Below are 21,771 nucleotides of genomic sequence, written 5' to 3'. Positions count from 1 at the left end.
CTTAATGTTCCCATGAGATAGGTGGAGGAGACTGATACCCATAGAAGTGAACTATCCAAGGTCACACAGCGAATAAAGCTGGAATTGGGATGCAGGTCTTCTCACTGCAGCTCTAATGCAGTATACTACAGCACAGCACAACACAAACCCCTGTTCTCCTCCCCCAAGTCTCTGCCACATGTTGTCACCTTACAGAGCTATTTTTAGTCCCCAGACACCATGAGGCACAAGATTCCTAACTGCCACCTCCCAGCTCAGTGCCATTGGCATGATGTGTCAGTGTAGTGGCCTTTTCTGTCATTGCACAAGTCCAGAGTTTCCACGGGCATCCTTTTTGTTTTTTACATCCTTGTTTTGACAATTTGTACTGCTCTCTTCCTCCTTTGGACATTCTTGTTTAACTGTTCCCTTAGAACTTTATGTCACCACATACACACATTCTGGCAATATTTAAAACAGCCGTTATGAATATTGAGGTAACATTAGGACATTATATGTTAAGTGGAAAGTAGGATTCAAATTGCATGCACAAAGATATGAAAAACACATATGCACATTAAAAAATTAAGGAGAAAAACTCTAGAATCTTTGCTGTGATTGTGGTGGTGTGGTAAGACTGTGGGTAATTTTTTCTTTTTTTTTTTCTTTTTGATTTTCCAAATGTTCCGTTTTGTGCATACAGTGAAAAAAAATAGGATGTTTTTAAAAATATGTCATTGTTTATCTGGCCCAACTCCTGGGAGGCAGGATAGCAGAGCATGCTAGTTAACAGCGTGCACTCTGGATCTTGATTGCCTGAGTTCAAATCCTAGTCCAACCTAGTCCAATAAGTGCATAGCTCTCAGCAAGATCTGTAAATATTCTGTATCTCAGTTTACCCATCTGTAAAAGGGGCCATATCCCATCCACCTGACTTATAAAGTGACTCTGAGAATCAAGTAAGTTAGCAGTTGTAAAGCACCTGTCATGGTGTCTAGTACTGGAAGAGTGTTATGTGTTGTTGAACGACTATAAGCCATTTCATTGTGTCTTTCCCCACTGTGGGGCTTCTTGGAAGGAACTGTGGTGAGGAAGTGAGACAGACCTCTGTGTTTTTCAGACACAACTGGTGAAAGTGCAAAGAGATGATTTGTGTTTAACATGAAGACTCTTTTAACCTCAGAGTCAAGCAGGCTGGAGAGGAACTCCTTAGCAATTCACCACTGGATGGTTGTGTCACAGGCTCTTCAGATACTTGACATCTCATGAAGCATCCACACATAAGACCACTGGCAGAAATCAAGTGAAGGGAAGATGAGCAAACCTCCACCAGTGTAGAGAGGCCCTAACAAGCCTTCCTCCACTGAAATAGGATGAAGTCCTCTAGTGGCCGGGGGGTGATACTGCAACTCCTCATCCAAGGCCTAATAGAGGATGCCCCTCCATTGCTGGCCACCTCTAGCTGAGTTTGTTTTTGTCAAGGGTGTTAGGAGAGAATGTGGGGCTCCTTTTGTCCCCTTACTGTGACCAGAAGAGTCAAAATACATTTCCTAAGACCAAGTACCTGCATGTTTGTCATATGATTCCACTTTATGAAGTTGATCTCTGGAAAGGAGTCCCTCACTGGCCCACTAGGTCATATAGGCCACTTGTATACACATGACCTCTGCTTGGAGACCAGGGCTTTCTCAAAGGATGGCTTAGAATGTGCTCCAGATGGGTGGGACCTGAATCCAGCTCCTCTCATTTCAATCCCTTCACTTTGCAAAAATGGAGAAAATTCCCCATTAATTCTAAATGTTCCCCAGCAATTTTTAGACTAGTGTCTGGAACACAGTGGGTGGATAATAAATGCTTTATGGGAATTTGGTGTCACTTTCTATCCTCATGATTACTTTAGCAGTGGACCTCATCAAAAGGCTCACTGATGATATATCAACAGCTCTGTCTTTCTCAATTTGGCACTGATAAAATACCCAAGAACACAGAATGCTGCATTAGGAAGAATCCCCCTTTACTTTCATATTTTACATATTATCAGATGGCTGAGAGACAGAGAAAAAAACCGATAGGAGAAGAAAAAAGAAACAGACAAAAAATAGAATAGTCTAGCTCAGGGTTCTGCCAAGAGGCAGTTGATAAGGATTTTATGCTTTGTGGGTCAGGCAATGTCATTGTGACTACTCAACTCAGCCACTGTAGCAGGAAAGCTGCAGTGGATGACACATAAATAAATGGGTGTGGCTGGATTCCAAGAAAACTGTGTTTATTAAACAATCAGTGGGCTGGATTTGGCCTGCCCACCCCTCATCGACAAGAATTATGACATTCCACATCCTTCATACACAGCAGAAATGGTTAATTCATCTTGGTGTCAATTAACTGCCTGAGTTAAAAACCCTGTTTCAGGCCCTTCGTAAGTGTACACCTTCAGGAAATTTGCTCAATATTTCCAAGCTTCAGTTTTCTCATCTTTAAAATGGAGCCCATAATACTGTGAACCTCAAAGGACTACTGTGAGAATTGAATAAGACTGTTGGAAGATGCTTAGTATGGGTGACTGGTACTTAACAAGCACACTGTGAACGTCAGCTATCTTCACCATCATCTTTGTTGTCATCATCATCATCTGCCTCAATTGACTGACAGATTCATGAACATTAAATGAGGTAAAGGACACTCAGGTGCCTTGAGATGATCCCCGCTATGCAAACAAAAAGTATCTTTCACTGAAGTGCTCAAATGCCTAACAATATCCCATCCACTCACTTCCCCTTGCTGAAGTGCCAGAGGAAGCTGGAAATGTCCTTCCCGTGCTAATGGAAAAGTTGGGGAAACTGAGGCACTGGAAAGCTCAGGAGAATCACTAAAGGCAGCAACTTACTGACCTGGTGACTGAGCTGCATCTAGAGCCAGGTTTCTACATTCTTAACCCACTTTTCTGTCTCCTACCAGCATCTTTGAGTTCCGACAATCCTACTGGGTCCTGTTTGCTCAGGGATTTCGAATATCTCCAGGGAATAGATTCTATTTCTGAATTTTCTTTCCAGTCTGCTCCCCGACCCTCCATTATCCTGTCACCTCCGCCTACTGATTTCTGGCTTTTATTATCTGCTGCCAAGTCTATTGCAGCTGCCCCCTAACTGGTCTCTGACTCGGATTTCTCTCTGTTGAACAACCACCATCTACCTTCATCCTGGGTGATGTCCTAAAGCACAGATCTGACTCTCTGGCTAAAGGCTTGCACTTTAAAAATTGTACCAGGTCAGACCTCTCACAGTCTGACCCGCATTAGCTGACCAGTCACAGCTCTAATCTCTCCCATGCCCTTGTCCATCTGCAGCGACCTTTAACTCCAGCTCCCGGGATGTGCTCATCCTTTGCTCAGCTGTAGACATCCGCTGAGCTCTGCATGCTCTTGGCCAGACAGCCCCTCTGCCACCACCACCACACATACACCGGCACTTCTCATCTCAACACCACAGTCTAAGGAATCGCCAAGAGAAATTCCATCATGCTGGAACCATCACCCGGAGTCCGCGACTCCCAGCCATCCCTCATCACCTGGTTTTCATCCCAAAGGATCTCTATACACATCTTTCTGTGACTCAAGCCCACTACCCTCCCCAGTCTCCTAGCCTCTCCACAGAGCCAATGGCTTTTGCTGTCCATATACAGCAAAGTTCACTGTCCTCAGCCTCTTCTCCAGATCTCCTCTTCACCTTCTTGCCCTTAATCAAAGCCCAGTGGACTCCACTTCCTCTGCTGCTTGCTTAAGGATGGCGGTTCTCTCCTGAAAACTCTTGGTGTCACTGGCCTGGAGATGGAGGAGACATCCTCCTGGCCACTTTCAGGCTTTTCTCCCTCTCACCTTCCTAGAAAGGCTCATAAACCTTGAAGTTCATGCTACTGGGCCAGACCACCCAGCCCATCCCCTGTCCCTACCATGGTGCACTCTTACCAACATAACAGTAACATTTTAGGATGTCCATGACATGCCAGGATCCTTTTCAAGCACTTTGCATTCATTAATTCATCTAAACCTCACAAAACCTCATGAGGTAGGCACGATTATCATTCTCACTTAACAAATAAGGAAACTGAGATACACAGAGGTTAAGTCATTTGCCAAAAATCACAGGATAAGAGTCAAGCTCAGGGTAAGTCAGAGAGAGATCTGCACCCTCATGGTCACTGCAGCACTCTTCACAACAGTCAAGCTAGGGAGTCAACCTAAATCCGCATCAACGAATGAGAGGGTAAAGAAACTGGGGTACAGATACACAATGGAACACTCTTCAACCTTACAAAAGAAGGAAATCTGGCATTTGTGACAACATGGATGAACCTAGAGTATATGATGCTGAGTGAAATAAGCCGGACACAGAAAGTTAAATGTAGCATGATCTCATTGATACGGAATTTTTAAAAGCTAAACTCAGAAGAAGAGAGTGGAATAGTAACCAGAAGCTGCAGGAGGAGGGGGAGGGGGGACAACATTTTCATTAGACAGGAGGAATAATTCAAGAGATGTTCTGTGCAACATGATGATAGTTAATAACAATGTATTGTATTCTTGAAAATCATTAAGAGAGTAGATTTCAAGTGCTTGCCCCACACAAAAAAATGGCAAGTATGTGAGGTAATGCATATGTTAGTTAGTTCAATTTAGCCACTCCACAATGCCTACATACTTCAAAACATCATGTTGTACAGGAGGAATATATACAATTTTTGTCCCCTTAAAATAATTATCATTTTTTAAAGATTCAAGTTCAGGGAGTTGGCACTAAAGTCCAGCCTCCTAATCATTTCACCCACTGACCCCTAGAGACTCTAGAGACTGCAGCAGCCACTCACCTCCCTTCATTTTTGAAGATTTTAGCACCTGTCTCTCTCTCTCTCTTTACAAAAGCCAGGTGCTAATCTCACCTGTTGTGACGCTGAGTGATTTCGATACCATGAAGGCACTTCTCCCAATTTTTTCTCTTAGTTCCTCAACCTCCTTGCCTCCAATAACCCTGTTCTTCAGTCCACAACCCATCTGACTAATGCTCAGACCTTGTCATTAGCAATAATTGCATGTCATGGACTGAATGTTTATACCTGTCTAAAATTCTTATGCTAAAACCTAACCCCCAATGTGATGGTATTGGGAGGTGAAGTCTTTGGGAGGTGAGTAGGGTCAGATGAGGTCATGAGAGTGGGGCATTCGTGATGAGATTAGCACCCTTATAAAAAGAGACTCCAGAGCTCACACTCGCTCTCCACTCCCCCATCTCTGTGCACAGAAAGAGGAGAAGATGTAAGCATAGGGCAGGATGGAAGCTGCCTGCAAGCCAAGAGAAAAGATCTCAGAATGAAACCCACCTCGCTGGCACTTTGATCTTGAACTTCACAGCCTCCAGAACTGTGAGAAATAAACGTCTGCTGTTTAAGCCACCCAGTCAGTGGTATTTTGTTATGGCAGCCTGAATTGACTGTCACAATACACTTGCTTTATAATCCCAATTTCAAACACGCTACCCACAGGCCACTCTCTTTTCAGTGTAGACCCTCTATTAACCCAACTCTTGCAATCTTAAAGACCCATCAGGACTTTCTGGTTGTTTTTTTTTTAATTGTTGACTTTTCTTCATGGGTCCATTTATTATTTACTATTCATTTATTTATTATTTTTGAGGTGGCATCTCACTCTATCACGCAGACTGAAGTGCAATGGCATGATCTCGGCTCACTGCAACCTCCGCCTCTCAGGTTGAAGCTATTCTCCTGCCTCAGCCCCCCAGGTAGCTGGGATTACAGGCGTGCACCACCATATCCAACTAATTTTTGTATTTTTAGTAGAAATGCGGTTTCACCATGTTGCCCAGGCTGGTCTCGAACTTCTGACTTTAGGTGATCTGCCTGCCTCAGCCTCCCAAAGTTCTGGGATTGCAGGCATGAGCCACTGTACACAGCAACGGCCCCATTAAAAAAAAATTGAATGTAAGCTTTATTTTCATTCTATCATAACACTGTGATTCAATTTGTGGGTTATAGCTGGAATACTTCTGCACATTTTCATGAGAGAATAAATCCAGTGAACCTCCTGTTTCAAACATTTTCTTTTTTTTTTTTGAGACAGAGTTTCACTCTTGTTACCCAGGCTGGAGTGCAATGGCACGATCTCGGCTCACCGCAACCTCCGCCTCCTGGGTTCAAGCAATTCTCCTGCCTCAACCTCCTGAGTAGCTGGGATTACAGGCACGCGCAACCATGCCCAGCTAATTTTTTGTATTTTTAGTAGAGATGGGGTTTCACCATGTTGACCAGGATGGTCGCGATCTATTGACCTCGTGATGCACCCACCTCGGCCTCCCAAAGTCCTGGGACTACAGGCGTGAGCCACCGCACCTGGTTCAAACATTTTCAAACATTTTTAGAGTCTAGATATTAAGATCTAACAACAGACATACGAAGAAGTACTCCAGCTCTCCTTTCTTCAGAGACCCATCTGGACTTTCAGTCATTGACTCGACCACCAAGAGGACCTCTCCTCCTTGCCTAGTTAATTCCTTGATTCATCACTGCCTTTTATATACCCTTGACCACAGTGCCTGTGTTTCCTTTTTTACTGTAGCCTAGCAAAATCCCCAAGCCTAGATAAGCTCAACTTTCCACTTATTCCGTGCCTGCTTCTAGCAGCTGAAGGTGGATGGAGAAACACCCCCAGCTGTGTTGACTGGCCCTACTTAAGCTATCAAAGCCCCAAATGCCCCTTTACTCTGTCTAGCAATCCTAAGCAATCCTTCCCTAGGCAAGTCCTCTCTCTCTCACCTGGGGGGCAATTCTCTGTGCCTTCTCTGTCCTCCAGCTTCCAACATTTCCTTCTTCATCTTCATTGCATCTGTCCGCATGTTCCTGCCTTCCTTCTTTCACTAAATGGACTCTTTACAAGGGCAGCCCCTCCCCTTGGGCCCTGCAGCCCATCACCACTCTCTTTCTCTGGCATTGTTCCAGCAATTAAACACCCGGACTCCTGAATCAGCTTTTCCCTTTCTGCTGGGTCTTTCCCTTTGTCTTATAAACACACTGCTATTTTACCTTAAGAAGAAAATGTTTCTATACTTTAATCCCACATTTTCCTCCAGCTACTCTCATATTTCTTTGCTCCCCTTCACAGAGCAGACTTTCTTTTTAAAAGGTTCATGGAATTCCAAGTGCCCAGGCTCTCCCCTCCCATTCTCTTAAATCCACTCTAGTCAGGCTTTCAGCTTCTTGAGACCGCTCTTTCCAGTGTCAATGCCCAAATCAATGGTTAATGCTCATCCCTCACTGCCTTCACCTCTCAGTAGCATTTGACACTGAAGACCACTTCTTCCTCTTGAAATATAGTGTGTTCCAGAATGAATCAAACACTTTTAAAAATGCATTACTCAGTCCCTAGGTTATGCATGAAGAGGTAGTCCACAGTTTTTCCTCAATGAGCTTAAACAGATATTTCTCTCATCTTACAAGTGTCTAATACGTACCCCTCATGTCACATGGACTTGTTGACACTGGAAGGTACTTGTCCCAGACCTGAGTAGCATATTACAGTTGAATGATTGAAATGGCAGTCACAATGCATTTGTTTATATCCTCAAGGTTGGCAAGAAGTAATGGGAAAAATCAAGATCCTTGTGTGATAAAACTTTTAATCTGAGTACTGAATGATACAATTGCTGTTGTGTTCCACTCATCTTGACTGACCCTGTACTTTCTTCACGTGGCTTCTGGACACCATGCTTACCAGGTTTTCTTCCTACCTCTCCTGCTTCAACTTCTTGGTCTCCTTTGCCAGGTCCTTCTCACCTCCCTAACCTTGTATCATGGGTGTATCCAGTTCTCGATCCCCATTACGCCTCCTCTGTGTCTACTCTCACTCCCTGGCATGCTCATCCAGGCTCTTGGCTTTTTGTGCCATCCCTATGCCCACAATGCCCAGGTGTGTATAGCTAGTCCAGGTATCAGGCTCTCATATTCACTTACCTACTCAACATAGCTGCTTGGTGTCTAATAGGCATCTCAAACCCTGGCTTTCCCCATGACACAAACCTGATTCTCTCAGTCTCCCCGTTTCAGATGTCAATTCCACCCTTCAGTTACTCGGGCTAACGCTCTTAATACCACAGTCCTCCTTGACTCCTCCCCTTCACACCCCACATCTAATCCCTCAGCAAAGCCTACCTTCACAGTGGGACAGCCTCTGGCCCCATCACTGTTCCCACCCTAGGCCAAGGTAGCTTCATTTCTCACCTGTATTTTTGCAATAGCTTTTTTTCCAGACCTCCCTGCTTCACTCCTGCCTCCTATATTAGTTTCTTATGTTGCCATAACAGATTATCTCAAATATAATGACTCAAAACAACAGAAATTTATTATCCCCCAGTTCTAGAAGCCAGAAGTCAGAAACCAAGGCATCAGCAGGTTCCTCCAAAGTCTCTAGGACAGTCTCTTTCCTTGCCTCTACACGCTTCTGGTGGTGCCAGAGGTCTCTTGGCTTGCGGCTATTAGACTCCAATCTCTGTGCCCATTTTCACATGGCCTTCTCTGACCACCCATTTTCTCTTTTTCTGTCTTTTGTATGAACACTTGTCATGGGACTTAGGGCCCATTCAGATAATCGAAGATGACCTCATCTCGAGATTCTTAATTATATCTGCAAAGACCTTTTTTCAAATAAGGTCACCTTCAGAGATTCTGGGAGTTAGAATGTGGACATAACTTTTAGAGAAGCCACCATTCAACTCACTAAACCTCTCTAGAGTCTGTTCTCTTATGGCAGCAGGAAGGCGGGAGGGTTAAATCATACCTCAAATGGTGCCATGCCTTCAAACCCTCCATAGGCCCTTACTCATCAGAGTAAAATCCAGGGTCCTCACCGTGGCCTTGAAGACCACATCCCAGGACATGGTACCCACTAACCAACCTCTGATCTTCTCTGCTCCCTGACCCTCACTCACTCTGCCCTACCCCTGTTCCCCCACCCCAGCCTCCAGCATCATACCTGTCGCCCCAGCTCTTGGCCTCTGTTCTTGTATTTGCTCTGCCTGGAGCATTCTCTCCAACAGGGCTCTGTGGTTCACATCGTGCTCCTCCTCAGGTCTCTTCTTCACTGTTACCTCCCTAGACAGGTTTTCCCTCTAACCTGCTCTCAATCCCCCTCACTAGTGTTATTTTTCTTCATGCCATTTGTATTCTTTCCTGTCATCAAGTGCTTATTGCTTATGTGTTTCTTGTTGGCCTCCCCACCTGGAATGAAAGATCCATGCAAGCAAAGACTTTGCTTTGCTCACCACGGTGTCTCCACCACCTAGAACGCTGCTCGGTGAGTGGTCAATGCCTCCCAAATCCTGTTGGTTAAAACCTTCCCAGAATCCTCTGGGCAGAGCTTACATCACAATTTGAAGGCATTTGAAGGAAATGCCTTCTTCTTTCCTTCAATTTGAAGGAAAACCTTCTTTTATCCAAAGAGTGGAAGGCAACATGGGGCTGTGATTGAGCTTCTAACTCGTTCCTCACTGTGAGCATGGCTATGCCTGCCTCTAACACACAAACATAGCACTCACCACACCATCTTGTCATGACATATTGACACATTGTCTCCTCCACTCAGCAACTCTTCTTGGGATGAATGGGACTTCAGGAGCAATTCTTCTAAGTGCTTCTTGGGGTCTTTGGGTACCACAATTTGTCCCAGACCAGTGATTCTTTCAGTGGATGTTTCCAGGATCAGAGCAGAACAGCACAAGACAATACTTTGATTTGATAGGTGTGTCATGCACATTAGTTTAGTCCCAGGTAACAGAAGACCAAACTCAGGCTTAACCTATAAAGAGAACCAAAGATCTTGGAAGCAGAACAGGCTTCAGATGGGGTCTGATCCAGTTGAACGTTTTCACTAAACATTCATTTGCTCCCATCTCTCTGTGGACCTTCCCAGTGTCAGCTGCTATTTTAAGGCAGCTCCTCTCACCATCACAAGAGAATTAACAGGGGTCATCTTCCTCATTACTATCTCAAGGGAAAGGGGTTCTGTTTCTCCATAACCTTGGGCTGCCTCTTATTGAATCCACTCACACCACATTTCCACTCCTAAACCAGTTCACTGTAACAAGAATTAGGTTAATGGCCTTCAACCAATCCGCTTCTAGATCTGGGGTTAGGGGTGGGTCACTCAAACCACATGCTGAGAAATCTGGAGACCCTTTAGCATGGAAGAAAGGAAATGGATGCTGGGGAGGTGGTAACTGTCAGGACAGTGGGTCTTCCGGAACCTCCAACCCTCCCAGGTGACTGCTGCCCCTGTCTCCACACAGGATTAGTTCTGGGCACCCACAGTCAAGTTATGGCTTTTATGAGATATGAGCGAATGTAACCAAGGCTTTGGAATGTCTCTTTTAGAAATTAGTGGTGAGCAGACGAAGCATACAATTAAGTATTGAATTTTCTACAAACACAAAAGTACACATAAACACAGAACAGGCCATGACATTAAGTCCTCAAAGCAGATCCCATTCCTACCAGCCTGCCTTGTGCTGAAAGAACGCTGGTTACAGAACATGCCAAATGATGGAGTTGAAATGTTCCATCGTAACTGAAGCAGATCCTCTGCTCAGTGTGGAATGCCTTTATGTAAGTGCATATCTATGCATGTCCACCCACAGCATCAGTCCTAAGGGTTATTGCTCACTCTCTCTCCCTGTCTCTCTCCCTCTCTCTTTTTCTCTGTCCGCCCCCCCAACTCCCAACCCCCCCACCCCCTGCCCAATTGCAACCTCCTGCCACCAGGATTAAGAGAAACTAAATGCTAAGGAAAGCTTGACTCTATTCAATAGACCTCCTGGCTCAAAGTGATTAAAGATTCCAAAAGCTTCCTTATCTTCTACTACTTCTCCCATTGGTCAGGCCTTTGGATGGGGGTGGGGAGGGGTCTTAAAAATGCAAACAAATTCTCTCTTGGGAAAATAACTAGGAGCCCTTGATTCTCGCTGTTAAAGACCCTGAAGGCATGAAACTCTGGTTGTGTAATTTTAATGGGAAGGAAAGAGGGCTTTATACAAAGACCAGACCAACAGCTGCCAGAGGATGCCCAGGAAGTAGGCAGAGTGAATTTCAGATGGAAGGACACCAGCAGCCAACCTTTCCTATATCCCAATTTGGAGGCATTTTGCTTCTTTTAGCAAAATCATGGGAAGCAGCATCAGAAGGGGCTGTGATGAAACCCTAGAGTCTGACGTCCTGGCTTCAGACTTCAGCTCTGCTCCTGACTGCAATCCTGGGCAAGTCTTCTAACCTCTTCCTTCTTATTTTCTTTATCTACAAAAGGAAGATAATATTAAGACCTTGCATAATCACATGATAATATTTTATAGTATAATATATATACACTATACTATTAGTAGTGTAGTATAATATGTAATACACCTTTGTAGGATCATTATAGCATAACACATTACAAAATATATACTGATATAGTATAGTTATAGCCTATAGCATAATACATAATGTAATATAGTATGGTTAATAACCCCTGTAAGGTTGTTGGAGGGGTAAATGACATTCTTGACAAAGACTGGAATTGGTCTCATTCTTCATTCCCCTGTGGTGGTGGTGTTATGGTTCACACACCCTTGCCATAGCATGGAGGAGCATGGAGGAGCTTTCTCTGCCCTTGACTTTGGATATGATTATGTCACTTGCCTTGGCCAATGAAATGTTAGCAAAGGTTTGAAATGTAACTGCCTAACTGGCATTGCCCTCTTATGACCCTTCCTCAGCTCAAAGAATCAGCTAGTCTAAGAAGGATAAGGATCACATAGAGCAGACCTGGATCCCCACTGCAGCCTAGAGCCCAACCCAGCCAAACCCTGCATAGAACAGGCAAACCCCAGTCAATGTGCACAGAATCTGTACGCCCGTGAGATTCTGTGGTTATTTATGACACCACCAAAGCTGAATGCATACTAGACATTCAATAAATATTTATTATTTTTTTATTTTTTTAATTGTATTTGGACTGTGGGGTACATGTGCATGTCCTGCATCCTGCATCCTGTTGCCTAGGTACATACATGCCATGGTGGTTTGCTGTCTCCACCCCTCCCTCCTGTCACCTATGTCAGGCATTTCTCCCAGTGTTAGCTCTCTCCATCCTCCCCGCTCCCCGCACTGTCCCTCCCCTCCTCCCCCCTCCCGCCCACCTAGCTCTGTGAGTGTTGTTCCCTTCTCGGTGCCCAAGTGTTCTCATTGTTCATCACCCGCCTAAGGGAAAACATAGGGTGTTTGGTTTTCTGTTCTTGTGTCAGTTTGCTAAGAATAACAGTTTCTAGGTTCATTCGTGTCTCTACAAAGGACACGAACTCATCGTTTTTTATGGCTGAATAGTATTCCATGGTGTATATGTGCCACATTTTTTTTTTGTCCAGTTTATCATCGATGGGCATTTGGGTTGGTTCCAGGTCTTTGCTATTGAAAACAGCACTGTAATGAACATACGTGTGCATGTGTCTTTATGATGGAACAATTTATAATCCTTTGGGTATAGACCCAGTAGTGGGATTGCTGGGTCAAATGGAATTTCTGTTTCTAGATCCATGAGGAATTGCCACACTGTCTTCCATAATGGTTGAACTAATTTACACTCCTACCAGTGTAAAAGTGTTCCTTCTTCTCCACATCCTCTCCAATATCTGCTATCTCCAGATATTAATGATCGCCATTCTAACTGGCGTGAGATGGTATCTCAATGTGGTTTTGATTTGCGTTTCTCTAACGACCTGTGATGATGAGCATTTTTTCATATGTTTCTTGGCCACATATTTGTCTTCTTTTGAAAAGTGTCTGTTCATATCCTTTGCCCACTTTTGAATGGGTTTGTTTTTTTTCTTTTAAATCTGCTTTAGTTCTTTGTCGATTCTGGATATTAGCCCTTTGTCTGATGGGTAAATTGTGAAAATTTTTTCCCATTCTGTTGGTTGCCGGTTTACTCTAATCACTGTTTCTTTTGCTGTGCAGAAGCTCTGAAGTTTAATTAGGTCCCATTTGTCTATTTTGGTTTTTTTTGAGACGGAGTTTCACTTCTTGTTACCCAGGCTGGAGTGCAATGGCATGATCTCGGCTCACCGCAACCTCCGCCTCCTGGGTTCAAGCAATTCTCCTGCCTCAGCCTCCTAAGTAGCTGGGATTACAGGCATACGCCACCATGCCCAGCTAATTTTTATATTTTTAGTAGAGATGGGGTTTCACCATGTTGACCAGGATGGTCTCGATCTCTTGACCTCATGATCCACCCGCCTCGGCCTCCCAAAGTGCTGGGATTACAGGTGTGAGCCACTGGACCCAGCCCCTAGTTTGGCTTTTGTTGCCATTGCTTTTGGTGTTTTAGTCATGAAGTCCTTGCTTATGCCTACATCCTGAATGGTTTTGCCTAGGTTTTCCTCTAGGGTTTTTATGGTGTTAGTTCTTATATTTAAAGGTTTAATCCATCTGGAGTTAACTTTTGTATAAGGTGTAAGGAAGGGTTCCAGTTTCAGCTTCCTGCATATGGCTAGCCAGTTTTCCCAACACCATTTATTAAATAGGGAATCCTTTCCCCATTGCTTGTTTCCATCCAGTTTATCAGAGATCAGATCATTGTAGATGTGTGGCGTTGCTTCTGAAGGCTCTGTTCTGTTTCATTGGTCTATATCTCTGTTTCAGGCTGGTAGGTAGATCTCTTCATGGAGGGAGCACAAGAACAGGGACGGGGGTTTGGTCTCTCATAGGAGGTCCCCCGTGCCGGGTTTCCAGCACAAAATGTTAAAAAAAACATGCACTTTGAATGAAGAGACCTTCCAAACAGGCTTTGTGTGAGCAACATAGCTGTTTATTTACCTGGGTGCAGGTGGGCTAAGGCTGAAAAGGGCATTAGCCAAGAAACCATAATTTCTATCAAAAGGAATATTCCCATAAGCACACTGGAGAAATCCAGAGCTTCAATCTTCTCTTGTTTCCTTGGAACGCAATTAGCCAGAACCTTCTCATAGGATTTTTATATCCAGTGATATAAAAATTTCATGAAGTTCCTTTGTTCATGAAGTTCCTTCTCCAAGGGTCTGGCTGATTTGAGAATTACAAATACTTAACAAGCCCTTTCTCTACTTAATAGAGTCCACATATTTTGAAACTACTATTTCACATTGTTTTGGTTTTCTTGGTTTGGGGCAGAAATTCTAATTTAGCACCAAGAGGACATGATCTAGTGTTTGTCATCAAACACTAATAAGAGCAGTATCACCCAAAAAGCAATGACTTAGACATTTTATGCTGCTATATCATTCCTATGGTCTTCACTCTGGGCAAACAGTTTAATATGTAGTAAGTTCATTGAGCAGTCACTTCATCTTGCAAAGATATTTTTTCATTCATTTAACAATTTCTGTAGCCCCTACTATATGCCAGACACAAACTGGAGGTACAGTGGTGAATACTCTCAGAAAGGTTACATTCTAGCATCATTTATCTGACTCAATAAGGTAGTGTAGCAATTTCTCATTCATCTTCAAGAAAACCTCTACCATAAATTGTTCCAAGAAGGAATTTTCTTCAAATGGTTCTGTCTTCAATCGATCTCGGCTCAGCGTAGCCCCACTCTCCTGGTAGTCTTGGATCTCTAGGTCTTTCATATGAAGCAATGTTGCTAGCTCTCTCACTTGGCACTGCAATGATAGACTCATGCCCATTAGAGGACGAATCAAATGTTGAGAGACCAGGATAGGACTAGCTAGGATGCAGTGGAAATTCCAACAGAAGGGGAGGCCAGAGAGCTCACTCCGCACCCATAAAATCAGTGCGTCTGCCACACGATCACAGGAGAAGCTAGCTTTGCTAGGGTGAGCAGCATCCTTCAACAATGGGCGAAGCAGATTATCCAAATGACAGAGGAAAGCTGCAGGAGGGGCAATCAGCCGCTTGTTCAGCTCCTAAAGAGAGAGCAGTGGTACAGGGGAAGGGTGCTAAAAGGAAACGAAATCTCTCATAAGTAACGGCAAAGGAAAGCCCTTGGCTCGCTGGCTGACCACACTAGTGTCCACCTGTTCATGCCACACCTGTTGAAGATCTGAAACCAACAAGGCATAGCCCTGGTTGGTGATGAAAACCTTGGCCAAGAGGAAGTTCTCAGCAAGCTGTAGCCGTGCCCACGGCTGCATTAGCAACCCTTGCTCCAGCTGCTCTATCATTAGAGGCCACGAGAGCTCCCACCCTCCTCGCCGCACGCACACGCTCCTGCCTGCCTGCGCAAACCGAAAAGCCTAGAAGAAAGCAAATATTTATTATTTATATAATGAATGGCATGAGAAATTGCACATGGTTTATACAACCAGGGTATATTTACAATGTCATGTTTGTGATATTTGCTCTCATATTGCCTTCTTGGAATCTGAGCCAGCTGGTATCCTGTGATGTGGCTGACCAATAAAATCATTAGCTTCCCCTCTATTGACATCAGTGTTTGTCATGAATCCTTCACTGCATCACCCATTATTCACGTGTATTGAGTGCATTCCATGTTTGCTAGAGAAGAGAACATACCACCGTGAGAACGGTGGGTAAGGCTGAGCCTGCAGGAAGCTTCTTGCATTCTAGTAGGGGAGACAGATAACAGATAAATACATAAAGAAACAAGCACACATAGACTCTGATGAGCGCTGAGACATCACTAAATGAAATGATGTGTCAGAGAGTCACTGGGGGAGGTCACTGTGTATAGTGGCCAAGGAAAACCTCAACCGTCAGCTCAGGATGAGCTGAGGGAGGAAGAAGAGGAAAGGGAGTCAGCCTGCAACAACTGGGGGAAGAGTGTTTCAGGAGGAGAAATGGCAAGCACAAAAGGCGTCCTGTGACTAAGAGGAGTGCACGAGAGACAAGTGGGGATGGGAGGAGATGGGGAAGGGCCGGGGTGGCCATACAGGTGGAGGAAAGAAGCTTGAAGTTCATTCCCAACACAGTGAAGCCTTTGAAGGGTCTTAAACATGAGAACAAAGATCATCCAGCCAAAAGCCTAGCTAGGCGGCTGTGCTGGTATCCAAGGGAGAGGTAACAGTGTCCTGGACCAGGAAGATGGCTATAGAGAGGGACACACATAGTTGAGGATATAAAGGGACTAGAGATGTATTTTGGAGCCAGAGCAGACAGGATATTATTCCATCATGAGCCTTGCAGAAATATAGACCTCAAGGAGAAACCACTGGAAGGCTTCAGAGTCAATGTGGGGACTTCATAATGAAAATAAGCCCAGGCCGGGCCCGGTGGCTCACGCCTGTAATCCCAACACTTTGGGAGACTGAGGGAGGTGGATCACCTGAGGTCAGGAGTTCGAGACTAACCTGGCCAATATGATGAAACCCATCTCTACTAAAAATACAAAAATTAGCTGGGCATGGTGGCACACACCTGTAATCCCAGCTACTTGGGAGGCTGAGGCAGGAGAATTGCTTGAACCCGAGAGGTGGAGGTTGCAGTGAGCCAACTGCACCATTGCACTCCAGCCTTGGTGACAAGAACAAAACTCCACCTCAAAAAAAAAAAAAAAGGAAAAGAAAAGAAGCCCAAGAAAAAGACAGACTCTCCTGCCAGGGTAATCACCTCATAAAGAATAGGCTTAACATGTTGGTGATAGGAGGAATATGTTTTCCTCATGTGAAACAAGTCTATGTAGTCACTAGGGGAAAAGTGATGGCCATGGTGTTATTTTCTGTGTGTGACACAATGATGAAGGGTGTTTGTCCTTAGAAAATACAGAGCAGAATAAAGAACCCTGGTATACTAGTGCTGGAATGTCAGTCTGTACAACCATTATGGAAACGGCATGGAGGTTCCTCAAAAGATTAAAAACAGAACTACCATATGAACTAGCAATACCACTTGTGAATCTATATACAAGGGAAATGAAATCAGCGTGTTGAAGAGATACCTGCACTCTCACGTTCACTGCGTGTTCGTTGCAGCATTATTTACAATAGCCGAGATAAGGAAACAACTTAAGTGTCATTGACAGATGAATGGATACATTGCAGGTGTGTGTGTGTGTGTGTGTGTGTGTGTGTGTAAAAATGGTTTGGATGTATGTCCCCTCCAAATTTCGTGTTGAATTCTAATCCACAATGTTGAAGGTGGGGCCTGGTGGAAAGTGATTGGACCTTGGGGAGCAGATCCTTCATGAATGGCCTGGCACCATCTCCTTGATAATAAGTGAGCTCCCTCTGAGTTCACATAAGATATGGTTGTTTAAAAGAGTGTGGCACCTCCCCACTACCCCTCTCTCTCTCTCCTGCTCTCACCATGTGACATGCTGGCTCTCCCTTCACCTTCTGCCATGATTGGAAGCTTCCTGAGGCCTCCCCAGACGTCGAGCAGATGCTGGTGCCATGCTTCTTGTACAGCCTGCAGAACCATGAGTGAATTAAACCTCTTTTCTTTATAAACCACCCAGCCTTGGGTATTTCTTTACAGCAATGCAAAAAACAGCCTAACACAATATGTATGCATGTATATACACAATGGAATAGTATTCTGCTTTAAAATAGGAAGGAGGTCCCGTCATATGCAACACACATGGATAAACCTGGAAAGCATTATGCTAAGTGAAATAAACCAGACACGGAAAGACAAGTATTGCCTGATCTCACTTCCATATGGAATTTCAAACAGTGGAATTCATAGAAGAGTAGAATGATGGTTGCCAGGGGTTGGGGGTGTGAGTTGCAGGTAAACAGGGAATGGGGAGTTGTTGGCCAAAGAGTACAAGCTTTCACTTAAACAAAAATAGGTTCTGTAGACCTACTGTATAGCATGCTGACTATATTGAATCATAATCTATCGTATACTTGAAAATCACTATTGGCAATTGTGAAGAGGCTGCCTTGGGGGCATTGGCTCTGCTTAGAACACAACATGATGTGTCTCTAATGGTACATCCTCTGTAATTGGTTTTACCAAAACTAAGACAAAATATGCTTTGCTTCCCCTGGAGCCTCCTTCCTAGTGGGTCTCCAAAGTCTCCTAAACACGCTCTGAACACATGGAGAAATCAGTGCATTTAGGACACTGTGGCTGAGCACCTGCTTTAGCTTTTGCAATGGCTGTGGGCCAGCAGGGAGAGATGGGAAATGGAAAAGTCCAAAATCTGGACAATGGATGGGAAACCACGACCCAAGAATTCTGAGTAATCATCAGAACCTGCATTTCCCTCACCTGGGGTTTGCGTCAGTGAGGTTTTAAGGATGAGTGACATCTCAGGTTCATCTGTCACCCACCTCACAGCCTGCTGGCAGCAGTGCTGAGGCTACTCTTGGAATACATACTTCCATCTTGCCTGTCTGTCCTTGCTGAGGGCACACTTCACTCCCCTGGAAGCCTCTCAACCCAAGAAACAAGGAGCCAGCCCTGGTCCCTGATTTGTCTGTACCTGGTACATACTTCCAAAGGGTACAACACTGACCCAGGATAATCTGTGTACCTGATACTCTCCCCACTAGTCTCTAACCTCTTTGTGGACAGGGACTGTCTCTCCATCCATACGCTCATCACAGAGCATAGCACAGAGGAGATGTTACATCCATACATGGACACAGGAGGGAGGGAGGGAGGTTTCCACAGGAAGTGAGGCGGAATAATCTCAGACCTTGTGGTCTTTAAAACATAAATATCAGTACCCCAGAGGGTACCAAATCAAGCGCAAAGTGAAAACTCACAAAGCCCTCATACATCTTCTGTCTTATCCCAAAAGAACGCAAAATCTCTCCCAGGAATAGAAGGGCAAGAAATGTAGAAGCAATCATGGAAATGCCTTCGGAGACGTCATAGGATCGGTTTCTGGGATTCCATGCACATTTGCTAAAGCTGATGTTTTAGAGGTGTGGGTTATTTACGAATGCTAACTCCAGCACAGTTACATGAGACAGTGAAGTTATTTGGAGAAACTAAATGTCAAGCTGCAGTTCCCACCACTGGGAGGTGAAGGTCTTCCCACTGTTCCAGGCCAGCCTTGAGGCCTGGAGTAACTGTCCCCCACCTATCCATAGAGGGAAATCCTCCTTTCTCTCTGGCAAGGCCAACTTAAATGTCTCTCCACAAGGCCTCCTCAGAACCCGTAACGGGAGTGAACATGGTCTTCTGAGTGTTTGGGGCACTGAAAGAAGCAGAGTGCAGCTGTGCTTAGAGGGCAGACTTTGGATCCAGTCTGCCTGGGTTTCAGTCCCTATTCCCAGTTACTATTTGCATGCTCATGAAGGAGAAATCTAACCTATCTTGATTCAGATTCCTCACCTGAAAAACACGGAGAGTAACAAAACCTACGTCTTAGGGGTGCTCTAACAAGTTAATACACACAAAAGCACATGAAGGATGCACTGCGTTTGCTATTATTATTATTACTTATATCCTTAGGATAAAGACTGCATCCTTTCTTGTAACACAGCCACTGTTGCACCCTAGGTGGAGGCATCTCAAGAAAAGAAATCACTTAGCCCAGTCTTTGTTTTGCTCTCAGTGCTGTGTGGCTCACACAGAGTAAATATAAATCAGTGGTTATTTCCTCCATGAAATTGCAGGTGCATTATAGAGAAGACACCCCTGGTCCCACCACAAACTGGTCCCTTTGGTGGGCACAGTGGCTCATGCCTGTAATTACCGCACTTTGGGAGGCCAAGACGGGCTGATCACCTGAGGTCGGGAGTTCGAGACCAGCCTGACCAACATGGAGAAACCCCGTCTCTACTAAAAATACAAAATTACCCAGGCATGATGGTGCATGCCTGTCATCACAGCTACTCAGGAGGCTGAGGTAGGAGAATTGCTTGAAACCAGGAGGCAGAGTCTGTGGTGAGCTGAGATCGCACCATTGCACTCCAGCCTGGGCAACAAGAGCAAAACTCTGTCTCAAATTAAAAAAAAATGGAATCTTGATGCTGGTAATATTCAACCGTCCCTTTCTCCTAAGGAACTTGGGCTGTGACAACATCCGCATTCAGCAGCAGCAGGTCCAGGCCAGCTTTTTTAAGACTCCGATCCTTCTTACTATTTTTTAAACACACCTGTCTCTTTCAACCTCCTTTCCACAAACATAGAGGAGTCATATGGAAGCCAAAGAATAGACATTAGGAATTTACAGTCAATTGGAAAAGAGGAAGGACATGGCAGAACAGGGACGCCTGAGCTCAAATGCTGGCCTGGCTGCTGTATCTCCACCTATGGCCATACAGAAGTCAATGCAAGGATCTGAGCCTTCTCACTCCTCACCTAGTAGATGGAGCGATGATATCAAGCTCATGATCGAGATTGGTCTCAAAAGGAATAGACAAGCTTGCAAATGAAGAGTGTGGTATCCATCAGTAGCTACCTCAGAGGGTCCCAAATCTCAGTGCACTTTGTAGCAGGACTTAGCCTGTGGAACCTGGGGCTGGTCTCCACAGGCCCAAGTCCTGCTACAAAGTGCACTGAGAGTTCAATGTGTCTTACTCAGTGCTCGTTTACAACTGGAAAGCCCCCAATGGCACTCGGGCAGCTCGTATAGACTTACCTGATTATACTTTTGCCAAGAGGTTGGTACACTGCTGTGAGCATACCAGGAGCACTCCACAAATATCTCAGATACTTTGGTGAAGGCCAGGCGCAACAGCTCACACCTGTAATCCAGCATTTTGGAAGACAGAGGCGGGAGGATTGCTTGAGGCCAGGAGTTCAAGACAGCCTGGGCAATATAGTGAGAATCATTTATATAAAGAAAATTTTAGATAAAATTAACTAAGTATGGTGGCTGCACCTGTGTTCCTAGCTACTTGGGAGGCTGATACAGGAGGATCGCTTGAGCCAGGAGGTCGAGGCTGCAGTGAGTCATGATGGTGCCACTGCACTCCAGCCTAGGCAAAGAGAGAGACCCAGTCTCAAAAAGAGAAAAAAAAAGCCAATGAAACCAAGCAACCAGACTGTGAAATCAAATCTAAAATGTCGGTATCCTGACTCCACATCCAGAGTTGGATCCACCAGACTTGGGTCTTACAGCCATTTGGCCACTCACAAAATGACAAGAAATGTCTGAGTGTTCCCAGTGTCTGGATCCCACGGGACACAAATGACCAAGTTTTCAAGATGGAAACGAAATAAGAAGAAAACCCATTCATAATGTGAAATGTTGAAACCAAAACCAAGAAAAAATGCAGGCCTTCCCTCTCATCGGCAGCCAGAATAAAGGAAAGAAAAGGAGGCAGAGCAAAAAAGAGGGTGGAGGAAACAAAAAAGAAAGAAAAGAGCAACAGAAGTAAGGCACAGAGCCAAGAGGGAGTTAAATTCCCTGAGATTTATAGTTAAGACAGGGCAGCAGAGAACAGAAGAGTGAGAGTGAGGGCATGGGTGCGGCAGTATCTGGGCTGGGAGGGAGGCTCGGGCAGCAGAGCCACCTCAGGGAGCCCACATGAGGCCATGAAGTAACAGGAAATCAGGAGAATGTTCACAGGCTCCACAGGGATTAGAATCCTCTCACAGGCAGCCACGGACAAATCACAACTCTGTGAAGACAACTGAAGGGAGGCTGATTGTAAATTCACACCCACGAGGCCAAAGCCTTAACATGGAAGCCCGATCAACTGCATCTCCAGGAAACTTTAAAGAGTCTGGATGGAAAGAAATGAAGCAGTGGGGGAGACATAGTGCCAGGCTTGGCTGGACGTGCCAGGCTTGGCTGGACGTCCCAGTCTGGGACCGAGCAGGAAAATGAGAAGCCTTTCAGCA

General features: G+C 44.9%; 1 protein-coding gene across 1 annotated transcript in view; it reads right to left on the bottom strand.

The window, feature by feature from the left end:
• Positions 1–12,220: 12,220 nt before the first annotated feature.
• Positions 12,221–21,771, bottom strand: part of LOC100411720 (non-homologous end-joining factor 1-like) — a 46,193-nt gene continuing 36,642 nt past the window's right edge. Inside the window, exons 2-3 of the mRNA XM_008991087.5 lie at positions 15,047–15,296; positions 12,221–14,968 (exon numbers count right to left, since the gene is read on the bottom strand). Coding sequence (XP_008989335.4) covers positions 14,499–14,968; positions 15,047–15,296 — 720 coding nt within the window. The 3' untranslated portion in view covers positions 12,221–14,498. The remainder of the gene's footprint in view (positions 14,969–15,046; positions 15,297–21,771) is intronic.

Source organism: Callithrix jacchus, chromosome 2 (genome assembly GCF_049354715.1).
Source record: "Callithrix jacchus isolate 240 chromosome 2, calJac240_pri, whole genome shotgun sequence".
In the NCBI taxonomy this organism is placed as follows: Eukaryota; Metazoa; Chordata; class Mammalia; order Primates; family Cebidae; genus Callithrix; species Callithrix jacchus.
This window is presented reverse-complemented; position numbering and strand designations above follow the sequence as displayed.